This window comes from Elephantulus edwardii, unplaced genomic scaffold, assembly GCF_000299155.1.
Source record: "Elephantulus edwardii isolate Elephantulus edwardi_28Jun2011 unplaced genomic scaffold, EleEdw1.0 scaffold00102, whole genome shotgun sequence".
NCBI lineage: Eukaryota > Metazoa > Chordata > Mammalia > Macroscelidea > Macroscelididae > Elephantulus > Elephantulus edwardii.
The window spans coordinates 1,465,104-1,478,642 of record NW_006399852.1 but is presented as its reverse complement, the minus strand read 5'-3'; the positions used below and the strand labels follow the sequence as shown (position 1 = coordinate 1,478,642).

The following is a 13,539-nucleotide window of genomic DNA, read 5'->3' as shown; positions in this document are numbered from 1 at the left end:
GAGGAGGAGGAGGAGGAAGAGGAAGAAGAAGAAGAAATATATCTTAGGAAATGCAGTTTTTATATATATAAATTTCAACTCATTGTTCTGAAGTAAATTCCTGCTTGGAATGACTCATAGTATAGGATGTCAGAACCCTTGGAAACTGGCTTTTCTAGCCATTATCTTAGTCCCCAATGGGGGGCATTGTCTCTGCTTCTTTAATGGCAGACACATAATCTTGCAAATAATCAACAGCTGTGGGACCAATATAAGAAGAACACTTTCCACACTCAGAAACAATAGTGGAGAAACTGTGAAGACACTATGAAAGATGTTGTTGGAGAGAAGGTGAAAAATTACTGCTATGAAGTAACTGTGGCAAGGTGTACTCAGAGGAAGCTTGGCGATAGAGCCACAGTTTCAAAGTTTTGCTTGTTTTGCTTGTGAGATAATTGAAAGAAAAGCTAACTTGTAACTGCTTTGTGTTAATGTTTAGACGACTTTTGAGGATACCAGAGGCTTCTTGCATTTGTGTTGCTAAACGGAACCTGGATTTTAATTAATTGAAGAACTGTGTCTTGTTGTTTATCTGACTTGGGTCTACTAGTCTACACCTGGATTTGCATTGTATGATATTCTTTGTCTCCTCCCACTCCCCTACCTTTTTCCCTAATGAACTCCACAACTGTGAATAAAATCTGTGAGTTAAATTGAAATGAACATTAAACTCAATGATTGGTAGAAAAAAAGTGAAGAAGCATGTGAGGTGACACGTCTGACCATGTAGCTATTTGTTTAGAACTATGGATATTACTGATGGGGCAAGTTTCCCTTTATGAAGCAGACAGAAGTTAGACTTGGCCACTCCCACATTGCAGCTGCTCCTATGCAGATGTAGAATGGTCTAATAAAAATATTACAAGCCTGGAAAGCCTATAGGGTTTTACTGAAGATGTAGTATTAGACTGCTAGCCATAAAATCAGAAGTTCAAATCCACCAGCTACTACATGGGAAAGAGGTGGACACTCTTTTCCTATAGATTTACAGCCATAGACAAGCTATGGAAAATCACTGTCAGAATTCACCTGACAGCAGTAGGATTTTATATCTTTGTGGATGCTGTTGGAAGTTCTTTTTCTTGCAGAACAGTTGAAGGGTTTGAACTGATGATCATTTTGTTAGCAACTCAGAGCTTAACCCATACCACCTCAGTTTCTTTACAACAGCAAAAATTCAAATGACATCAAATAGGTTTCCAAACTGTTACCCTGAGCTATGGCTAGCAAATTGAAGGTGGACAAATACCCAAACTACTGTGGATGGCCAATCATGGCGTGTATGGTTGGGCAGGGGAGTAGCAGAGGTATAAAAGGAGGGGCAGACATCAATTCAGGGCTCTCGGGTGGATGCTGCTGTGTCAGCACGCGGGAGCCCGGGTTCGAACTCGAAATAAACTTTGTTAATTCGGCTAAAAAAAAAATTCATGTGACAAATCATAAACAAGTTTTGGGAGTAACTATGTTTTCATATTATACTCTATACTTGAACTTTGGGCTATTTCTTGGCCTTCTGTTATGGATATGTCCTGAGTTGCTGAAGTCCTTTAAGGGATCCTGTGATTACTTGATGAACATTCAAAATAGAAATAATATCTCTATTGAGGATAAAAGTGTTTACTCACTGGTGCTTTTCTCAAAAACTATTTCACTATTAAAATCCATATTATTAGACAGGTAATCAAAAAACTCATTGCCATTAGAAAAATAAAATTTACTCCAGATTGTATGTGGTGGTGTTGTTATATGCTTTTGAGTTGCTTGCAACTCATGGTAATCTATGTGTAACAGCTCTGAACCCTGCTCTATCTTGAGCCAATTTAATTGTCTATAACACATCTATCCCCATTTACCCAGTCACTGAATCAATTAATTTTATTCAGGGTCTTCCTCTCTTGCACTGTCCCTCCACCCTTCCAAGCATGATGTTATACTCCAAGGACTGGTTGCTCCTGGCCATTTGCCCAAAGTATGTGAGATGTAGCTTCAAATTTCTTGCTTCAAAGGATCAGCTTGGTTTCACCCTATTCAGATTGAATTGTGTAGGAAGAAGTAAAACTAGCTCCTTTAGGAGATGAGAGAATATTTTATATAGAAAAATGCTTAAGAATCCATAATTTTTAATAAACTATTAGAACTGATAAATGAACTTAAGCAATGTTGAAGAAGAGAAGATCAGTAGGAAAAAAAATCCATTTTATTCCTTTAGTGAACAATCCAACAATGGCATTAATAAAACAATTCTATTTAAAAGAGCATCAAAAAGAAACAATTAACAAAAGAAATGGCAGACATATGCACTGAAAACAGCAAAAATTCACTGAAATCAATTAAAAGATAAATAAGCAAGAGGAAAAAAATGTCTGTGCCCATGGATTTGAAGACACAGAATTGATATGATGACACAGAATTGGTAACACTGAATAGACTGAATAGCAGATTGAAAATAATTTCTCTCAGAATCCAAGCTGGCTTATTTTTCTGTCTAAAAGTGATGAGCTGATCCTACAATTCATGAGGAAATACAAAAGGAGAGAAAAAAAAATCAAACACTGATGTTAATTTTGTTCTTACTCATAGCAACCTTCCAGTGACTCCTGACCCTCCAGGACTAAAAATAATTATGGGAGGAAGCCACTCATTTTTCTCCAGTGGAGGTGCTGGTAGAGTAAAACCACTGACCTTTTGATTAATAGTCTCGCATGTTGTGCATCACAATACCAGGGCTCCTTCTAGAAATACAAGAGACCCAAAATAGCCAAAACAATCTTAGAAAGAAAGAACATAGTTAGAAGGCTCACCCAGAAGGCTCATTCCAAAACTTACAGTACAGTTTCAGTGGTCAAGAAGAGTGTATAATATCGATATAACATTAAATACAGAGTTAAACTGAACAGATTGAAATTGTTCTGAATGGTTCTGTATTTAACATAAGGTTAACTACAGAGTTCAACTGCATACATTTGAATAGTTCTGAGTAGTTCAGATATAAACTCATAAGCTTATGGTTAATACATTTCCAACAAAGATGTCAAACAGTGAAACAGGAGAGACTATTCTTGTCCACAAATGGCACTAGGATGAGAGAGTTTCCACATGCAAAGGAATGAAGCTTGATCTCATTCATAAAATTAAGTGAAAATGATCCAGGATGAAACTTTTAGGAGAAAACACAAGTAAATATCTTTTCCTTTTACTTCAGACATTAGTATCTTAGCAAGGGCACCAAAAACATAAACAACTGGAGAAAAACAAGATAAATTAGATATCATGCTGTTGAAAATATTTTAATGTCAAAGAAAGTCCCTGGGTGGATAAATGGTCTGTCTTCATCTATTGTCCTAAGCCTTGATAGTGCGGGCCTATGCAGTGGCACTGGAAAGAAAGATTTGACAATATTTTGCAAACTTTCCAGCTCCGTGGGTCAGTTCTATTCTGTAATGCACAGATGGGGTCACCATGGGTTCCAGCCAATCCTACAAGTCTGGTTCAGGGGTTGGTCTTGCAAGGAATACTGTCAAGAATGCAGAAAGACTGCACATAGAATGGCAGGAAATATTTGTAAATTATGTCTGATGAGAATTAGATATTCAGAACATAAAATACAAAATTGTTCAGATTCAAAAATGAAAAGAAAAGCAGCCCAATTTAAATATGGGCTTAAAGGATTTGAATAACCGTTTCCCCTAAAAAGATAGACAAATGGCAATAATCACATGAAAAGATGATTAACATTAGTTGTCACTGGGAAAATGCAAGTAAAAACCACAATGAGATAATACTTGTCTTGAACTGGAATGACTTTCACCCAGAAAGACAAACAATAACAAATGTTGGCAAAGCTAAGGAGAAACTGGAACCCTCACACGCCGGTGATGGAATACAAAAGATACAGCTGCTTTGAAAATAGTTTGGCACCTCCTTTAAAAAAATTAAAGTGTTATCATATGACCCAGCAATTGCGTTACTAGGATAATACTCAAGATAATTAGAACCATGGCCACATAAAAACTTGATTACAGATACTCATAACAGCATTACTCATACTTGTTAAAGAATAGAAATTATGCAAATATCCAGTAAGGATGAGCAGAGAAACAAAACATGATATATCCCTCTGGTGGAATATTATATAACCATACAGAGGAACAAAGTACTGATTTCTTTTCTGAGGTGAATAGACCTTGAAAACATGATGCTAATTAAAATTAAATGATTTGATATATTGAAATTGTTCAGAATTCCATAGTAACAGCAAGATTAATGGTTTCCAGAGGCTGTATAGAGAGTGATTACGAATGTGTATAGGGTTTCTTTAAAAAATATTACAGAATTAGATAATATTGGTGATTGCACAACTTAGTGTATGTATGTAAGTGGTCCCCAACTTGTGATGGCTTTTCATTCTGACTACTTCTTTATGCTAACATTTTAAAAAGTTTTTAGCATGTTAATTTTTTTTTTACTGAGTACAGTATAATTTATTGATGGTACATAACAAGATGGGCTTTCTGAGCCCCTCTCCTTTCTTAGGAGACTGGGTAGAACCTATGTCAAGGAAGTGAGATTCTCCATGTATGTGTGGGGGTGTTGAGTTGGAGCAAGGACTCCCCAGCAGCTGAGGGTCTCTCTCTCTTCTAGTGCTATTTCTGGGGCTGATAGGCAAAGGGGCTCTTGTTCTTTGGGGGCCTGGTTGCTGGAGCCAAATTCATTGCCATACCACCAACTGGGTTTCACAAAGTGGTTGCTCAGAGCAATTCCAACCCCAACATCAACAATGGTAGAGTAAGTGTCATAGTTAAAGTCACAGGAGATAACCTGGTCTTCAGTGTATCCCAGGATGCTCTTGAGGGACCCTTCTGATGCCTGCTTTACTACTTCCTTGACATCATCATATTTGGCAGCTTTCTCCAGACAGTAGGTCCAATCTGTGACAGAGGTATTAGGGGTGAGGACACAGAAAGCCATGCCAGTTAATTTCCCATTCAGCTAAGGGATGACCTTGCCCATGGCTTTGGCAGTGCCAGTAGATGCAGGGATGATGTTCTGGGCAGCTCCCCGGCCATCCCGCTACAGGCTTTCCAGAGGGACCATCCACAGTCTTCTGGGTGGCAGTGACGGCATAGACTGTGGTCATGAGTCCCTCTACAATGCCAGAGTTGTCATGAATGACCTTGGCCAGGGCAAGCAAGCATTTTGTGGTACAGGAGGCATTGATGACGATCTTGAGAGAATTGTCATACTTTTCATGGTTCATGGCCATCACAAACATGGAAGCATCAGCAGAAAGAGCAGGGAGGAATAGCTTTTGGCACCACTGTTCAAGTGAGCCCCCAGTCTTCTCCAAGGTTGTGAAGACGCCAGTGGACTCCACAACACACTCAGCACCAGAATCACCCAACTTGAAGTTGGTGGAATCTCACTCTTGGAAGATAGTGATGGCTTTCCCATTGATGACCAGCTTCCCATCCTCAGCCTTGACATTCTCAGAACTTACCATGGGTGGAATCATACTGGAATATATAGACCATGTAGTTGAGGTCATCGATGGCCACAACATTCATTTTGGCAGGGTTAAAAGAAGCTGTGGTGAGCAGACATCCAATGAGGCCAAATCCATTTACTCTGTTTTTCACCATCATGTTGTAGGGATGTTGCTGAGGCTGCATGAGAAGAGAGGGCAATCTGTCAATCAATGAGGAGCAGAGAGCCCATTGTTAATGCTTTTATAAGACAGATCTTTATTTTTCTTTTAGAGTTGAAAACATTACAAAGAAATTTACAGATATTATAACATCTGCAAGTTATGGCTATCATGTTCTATGTAGTGGTGGTGTGAGGCACTGTTAAGGTGATTAGGACAATCCTGTGAACCACCCTTCAAACCCGTGCTCAATCCTGTGCCATCCTCACATCCCCATGACCCTCAAGCCCATGATTATGGCCACTGTGTCAGTATCTCTCCTTGAGGACCTTTCTCTTTATCACTGACCCTCTGTTTCCTCCAGCATGTTCTCTTTTTTCAATAATTGATGCCTCCTGACAACATGCCCAAAGTAAGTGAAACAAAAGTTTTACTATCCTTGTTTTTAAAAAGCATGGTGGTCTGGTCACATTTCCTTCAAGACAGATCTGTTTGTTCTCTTAGCAGCCCATGAGATATTCAATACTCTTTGTCACCATCATCATTCAAAGGAATTGATCCTTTACTAATGTTAAAAACCAAACCCAAACCCCTGCTGTTAAGTTGTTCCTCCATAGCAACCCCCCACTAGGCTTCTGAGGTTGTAGATCTTGCTAGAGGAAACTGGCATTTTCTCCCTCAGAGCAGCTGGTGGGTTCAAACTGTCAATCTTTCAGTTATCAAACTGGTACTTTACCTTCTATGTCATCAGGGCTTTTGTACTACTAATGCTAAATGTCTCGGGGGTGAGGGGGAGAAGGGGTTGTCCTCGTTTTTTTCACAACGCAAACACATTGTAAATTGAGGATTGTGTGTATATTCTATAATCCGTTTTATTGCACACTTTGAAATGATGGATTTGGTAATATGTGAATTATTGCTTAAGAAAATTAGAATGGCTGTCCTTGATTTTTCTGTAAATTGTTCAGAGATATCTTTAAGAAAAATCATTAACATTAAAATCTACTTTTATGTTTTTCTTAACAAAAAAAAGAGCAGCTGCTTCAAAATCCATTTTATAGACTTGCTAAAACTTTATTTGTACCAGTGCAGAGAAAGCACAAATCATTCCAGATTTCTCCCGAGTTGAATTGTGAAGATGAATAGCAGTTCATCACTTCTGTTGTCTCATTAACTTGATGCACATCCTTCTCATTCTCATTTATCAAACAGGCATTGTTCTGGGCTCCAGGGAGGGAATTGTTACTGTCTGATGCAGACCTCCAACCCGCTGTCTTGTTCTCTTCCAGGCGCTGCCCTTCCCTAGCCAGGTGGTGTACAATCGAGTGGGCAAATGTGGCAGCAGAACCGTGGTCTTGCTTCTGAGAATCTTGTCTGAGAAGCATGGATTCAATTTGGTCACTTCTGACATTCACAACAAAACCAGGCTTACGAAAAATGAGCAAGTAAGTTGCCTTTGCCCATTGTTCAATTCTGTTTTCCTTCAATTTGCTTGTGTAATTAGCAGGGCATCTAACAGAGGCCATCCTTAAATCTCCTGCATGCAGACCAGGGTTGCAATTTCATGTTGTACCTCTGCCTGAGGCTGCAAGGAAGTAAATTTAAGTTAAGGTTTTAGAAGGAACCCTTTTCAAACTAGGACATCCGCCTGGAGGGATACTTTTATTAATCCTGACTAAGGACAGTGTAAACTTGTCATTGTCTATTTAGCTAAAATTAGCATTGAATAAATAAGTAGTTACACCTCTGAGCTATGAATAATGCTGACATCTTGACAGCAAAAGTGAGATAACTTTTTTAACATAGATTTCCCCGCCCCCCCCCCCCCCCATTTTGTAACAAAAGTCCCAAATTTTCATGGTTACAGTAGAGGGAAACTCCTCTTTTAACCAAAAGTATGATTGGCTGATGGGAAAAGGAGCTTTCTGTTACGGTAACAAAACCAGAGTATTTGGGTGTATTTGGTGGGGACTTGGTGGTGAAAGGGTAACACCAGTAAACCAGTTGCTGTTGGGTAGTTTCTGATTGATGCAACCCTGTATAGATCAGAGTAGAACTGTGTTTCAGAATTTTCAATGGTTGGTTTTTCAGATCACTAGGCCTTTCTTCTAAGGCACTTCTGGGTGGACCCAAACCTCCAATCTTTTCACTTGCAGCCGAGCTCAAGTGTTTTCCCTGGAGCTCTGAAGGCTGATTATACCCTGTAACCCTGTGCATTGCTGTGTAGAGGTAACTCGTGGTTGCTGTGATGCTAAACACTGTGACACTGATGTGCCATGTGTGATAATGGTTACCCATGGTGGACACTGTTTGGTGGAGCTTCCCGATTAAAACAAGCTTGGAAGCAGGAATGGCATCCACTTCCAAAATGACTTGCCTCCGTAAACTCTATGAACAGTGCTTAGGTCTTTTGTTCATAGGGCTGCTATGAGTCGTCTATGACGCAATGACAACATAGAGAGAGCCACGCTGGTCTAGTGGACAGTAAGTTATGCTACACCAAGCCCAAGGTGGGTGATTTTAATCTGTGGCCCTCAGGCCTGGTTCAAATTGTTGGGTTTTTTTGTGAAATGTTCTTCTAGGTGGTCTAGCACTGGTCTGTGCATTGCTTTACAAAGATAACTCATGTTTGCTATGATGCTAAATACTGTGACACTGATGTGCCCAATGTGATAATGGTTACCCATGGTGGACAGTGTTTGGTGGAGCTCCCCGATTAAAACAGGGTTGGAAGCGGGAGTGGCATCCACTTCTGAAATGGCTTGCCTCTGGAAACTCTATGAACAGTGCTCAGGTCTTTCATTCATAGGGTCGTGATGAGACATCTATGACTCGATGGGACCTAACAACAACAACAATTGAAGTGCTTAGCTAATGTAGATGCATTAGGTCGAGTGCTCTCCTGGCCATTTTGCAAGGTCAAGTTTGGCAGCCTGGTCCTCCGAGCGTTGCTTCTTATTGTTTTTAGATGCTGTCGAGTTGACTGCGATTCTTAGTGACCCTGTGAAAAATGGATCTACACCATGCCCTATCCTGGGTCATTCTCATCCGCTCGGTCCCACTAGAGCCCATTGTTACAGTCACTGGGTCCAGTCCATCTCACTGAGGGTCTTCTCCTTTGCTGACCCTCCACTTTTCTGAGCATGATGTTCTTTTCCAAGGACTTGCCCCTTCTACCAATGTGCTCAGAGTGTGTGAGATAGTTTCACTATCCTTCTCTTTATAGAACACTCTGACTGCATCTTTACCAAGACATATTCATTCTCTTGAATGTCCCTAGGATATTTGGTTCTCTTCTCCAGCATCACAACTCACAGATATTGGTTCTTCTTCTGTCATCTTTATTCATTACCCAACTCACAGATGCAGAGGAGTAATTGAAAAGACCATGGCTTAGATCAGGTCAACTTTAGTCCTTAAATGGGCATCCTTGCTGTTTAGCACTTAGGAGAGATCCCTGACTGGAAACTTTCTCAATGCAACATGCTTTTTGATTTCCTGACTGCTGGTACCAAGGGTGTTGACTGTGGAGCCAAGTAATATGAAAAAATTCATTAATATTTCTCCATCTATCATGATGTTGCCTACTGGCTCAGTCATGAGGATTTTTGTTAACTTTATGTGAGATGTGATCTGTACTGAAGGCTGTAGTCTTTGATCTTCTGCAGCAAAAGCATTCAGGTCCTCCTCACTTTCAACAAGCAATGTTGTATCATCTGTATAACGCAGGTGGTTGATGAGTCTTCGTCCAATCCTGATGCCATGTTCTTCCTCATAAAGTCTAGCTCCTCAAATGATTTGCTTAGTGTAAAGATTAAACTGATATTGAGGACGAGTATAGCCTTAATGTATGTCTTACTGTGTGTCAGAGCATTCCCTTGCTCTGCTTGGACAATTGCCTCTTAGTCTAAGTTTTGCATAAGTGCAATTAAATGTTCTGGGATTCCCCTTCTTCTCAATATTAGCCACAATGTGTTATGATCCACACAGTCAAATGCCTTTGCATTGTTAATAAAACACAAGGAGACATCCATCTAGTACTCTCTGCTGTCAGCCAAGATCCATCCGACCTCAGCAATGATATTTTTGGTGCTACAGCCTCTTCTAAATTCAACTTGAATTTCATGCAGTTCTCTATCAGTGTACTTTTAAAGCTATTTAAAAATAATATTAAGTGACATTTCACTTGCATGTGCTACTAGTTTTATTGTTCAATAATTTTTCATTCTGTTGGATCACCCTTTTGGGGGAACAGATACAGATAGATTCTAGTCCATTGGCCAAGAAACTGCCTGACAGATTTCTTTACATAGAGGTGAATCCAGCCAGGGCTACATCTGTTTGTTGAAACATCCCAACTGCTCTCTCATTAATTCCTGGAGTCTTATTTTTATCCCAATTCTGTCAGTTCAGTTTGAACTTCTTTCTTCATTACTATGGTCTCTTGACCATATGCTGCTTTCTGGAATGATATCATGTCTCTCAACTCTTTTGGGTACAGTTTTTCAGAGTATTTCTTCTGTCTTCTTTTGATCCTTCTTTGATTATTCAGGATTTTTGCCCATAACATCCTACAGAGAGGAATTGTTTTTGTTAGGTTCTGTCAAGTCAAGCACGACTCATAATGACCCTGTGAACCACAGATCAGAATTCCGTTCTGTCCTGTGCCATCTTCGTCATCTCTGATCCACTTGGGCCAGTCACTGCAGTCACCATTGCTAGTTCCTCCTTACAGCCATCCCTAGCATGAGCAGTAACCTCGTAAACAATTTCACATCACTTGTGAGAGAAGAGAATAAATAAGGCTTGTGGTTTGATAGCAAGTTGAGACTGTGATTATAACATTTTTTACCCTTTTTTTTTTTTGGACGCATTTCTAACTTCTGAGGCATCCAAAACCTCATCAGCAGATGGAATTCCATTACTAACTCAGAAGAGCTCATCTTTCTCTTTCATCTCAGAAGGGAGTAGAAGTGTTTTAAAACAATAACCTTGCCAACAGCACTTGCTGTAAAGCTAATATGTATGTGGCTTCCAGAGAGAGATCAAAATGTTATCCCTTTGAAATCTTCCACAGAAATATCTGTGTTAAGTTTAAATAGTCATTATCAATCTCCCTCTAAACAACTCAGGACCATTGAGCCAGAGCCTACTCCTAGCTGACCCTCCTGTGGGTTTCCAGAGGCTGTTACTTGAATGGGAGGAGATTACTCGTCTTTCTTCCATGGTGCAGCTGGTGGATTTGAACTGCCTGCCTTTAGGTTGGCAGTGGAAGTCCTTACTGACAAGATCACCAGAACTCCCATTACCAATTGGGAAAATTTTTTACAAGGTGAGCATTATTTCTTGTATAAAAGTATATATTGACCATATTCATTTGCTTAGACTGCCACGGCAAAGGACCACAAAGTGAACATTAAAACCACAAAAATGTAAAGTCTCATAGTTCTGGAGATGAGAAGTCTGAATTCAAGCTGTCAACAGGCTATACTCTCTCTAAAGGCTCTATACGACTATCTGCTGTCTTTTCTACCAGCTTCTAAAAGCCTTAGGCATTCCTTATTTAGTATCTCCACCTTCATAAGGCCATCATCTTTCTGTATCTGTCTCTGTGACTCTCCTGTTTGTAAGACCACCACGCATACTGGACTGGAGCCCACTTGACTCCAGCGTGATGGCATCTGCTTGGTAACCAGGCCACCTTCTCGAGTCCCAGGAACGAGGACTTCGGCATACCTGTGTGTGAGACAAATCCAACATGGAACAATGATATTTAAGGATCGTGTGTGCTGGATTTTGCTTGTGTGTGATGTTAGTGCTCAGCAGATGTATAACATCAAGATCATGACCAACTTCACTATCAATTAACTATAAACAATAAATAGAAACTCCTTTCTTCAAAAAAAAAAAAGAAAGAAAGAATAGCTTTACTTAAGTTTGTCCTCTTTGGTTTCCTGGCCTCATCCAAAAGCTAATGCGGTTATGCTGATTTTACCCTTTCTACTTCTAAAGCAAGTGTCTGTAAATAAACAGCTTATGTTATTGGAGTTTTAGAATTGTTTCATTTGCTTTCCTTTGAGTCTAACTCTTAGGTACATGTGAGAACGATAGTGAGCCAGGCTCAATTCTGAGCTGCCTCGTGAAACATAGTAACAAGACAGTGTTTCCCACTTCCCACTGATGAAAAAGGAGGCAGATAACACAGAGAGAACAAGGCAAAGGAAACAATTTAATCATCAGCATACTCAAGGATGTCCTAGAAGCAGGAATGTGAGCACAGCATATGCTGTTATTTTTGTTGTTAGCTGCCTTCATGATAACTACCAACTTACGGTGACCCTATATATGGTGACCCCACGTGCAGCAGAGTGGAATACTGCCACAAACAACCCCCATGATTGGCCACAGGTGGGACCATTGTGTCAATCCATTGAGTTTTTATTGGCTGATTTTTAGAAATAGATTGCCAGTCCTTACTTCCTGGTCTCCCTTTGTCTGGAAGCCTTGCTGTAACCTGTTTAGCCTCTTTGTAACATACAAGCCTTCCAGATTATGTTGTTCTTGTTAGGTGCTGTCGAGTCAGTAGAAATTGGAGCAATCCAGTGAACAACAAATCTGAACCCTGTTCTGTCTTGCGCCATCCCCACAATCTCTGACACACTCAAGACTTTCTCTGCAGTCCGTGTTAATCTGCCTGGTTGAGAACCATCCTCTCTTTCATCATTTCTCTACCTATCCAAGCATGATGTCGTTCTCTACATGCCCAAACTCTGTGAAATGAAGTGATCTCATCCTTGTCTTCAAGGAACACTCTGGCTGCACCTTCTAGACATACCTGCTTGATCTTTTGGCAGTCCATGAGATATTCAGTACTCTTCTCAGTTCAAAACCATCAATTCTTCTGTCATCTTTATTCATTCATCGGCTCTCAGATGTATAACAAGTGACTGAAAATACCATGGCACACCTTAGCCCTTAAACTAACACCATGTCTCCTCAATAATTTGGACAGGTCCCTGATTGTACACTATCTCAGTGCAGTACATCTCCTGATCTCCTGACTGCTGGTCCCAAGTGTATTGATTGTGGATCCAAATAAAATGAAGTCATTTGCAGTTTCACTTTTTCTCCATCTATTGTGATGTTGGCTAGCAGTCCAGTGGTGAGGGGTTTTGTTTTCTTGACAGTGAAGGTCAGTCCATATTGAAGGCTACCTTGGGCAGCAAGCACTTCAAGTCCTCCTCACCTTCCGCAGGCTGAGCTGTGTCATGTACATAACAAAGGTTATTGATGGCTCCTCCTCCAATCCTGATGCTGTATTCTTCTTCATAGAGTCCAACTTCTTGAATCATTTACTCACATACAGATTAAATAGGTATGGAGAAAAGATACAACCCTGCCATACACCTTTCTTAATTTTCAACTGTGTCATGTTCCCTTTCTCTGTTCACACAATAAATAGCCTCTTGGTCTAGATGTAGCCTAAGTGTCTCACGAGCACAATTAAGTGTTCTTGGACTTCCATTCTTCTCAGTGTTAACTGTAACTTGTTATGATCTATAAAGTCAAAAATGTCGTTGCATAGTCAATAAAGCCTAAATAGACATTCTTCTGGTAGTCTTTGCTTTCAGCCAGGGTCCTACTGACATTAGCAATGAAATACCTGGTGTCATGCTTCTTGTAAATCAGCTTGAATGTCTGACAGTTCTCTATGGTCTAGCCATTTTTTTAATTCTCTTCAGCAGTATTTTGTATGCATGTCATATTGCATGTAACAGTAATGATTTTGATTGTTCATTTCCACATTCTGTTGGATCATCTTTCTTGGGAATGGGAAAAAATAAAGATTGCTTCCA

General features: G+C 40.0%; 1 protein-coding gene across 1 annotated transcript in view; it reads left to right on the top strand.

Moving 5' to 3' along the window:
* Positions 1-13,539, top strand: part of UST (uronyl-2-sulfotransferase) — a 484,633-nt gene that overhangs the window by 266,252 nt on the left and 204,842 nt on the right. The window contains exon 3 of the mRNA XM_006891649.1: positions 6,973-7,128. Within this exon, the coding sequence (XP_006891711.1) occupies positions 6,973-7,128 (156 nt within the window). The remainder of the gene's footprint in view (positions 1-6,972; positions 7,129-13,539) is intronic.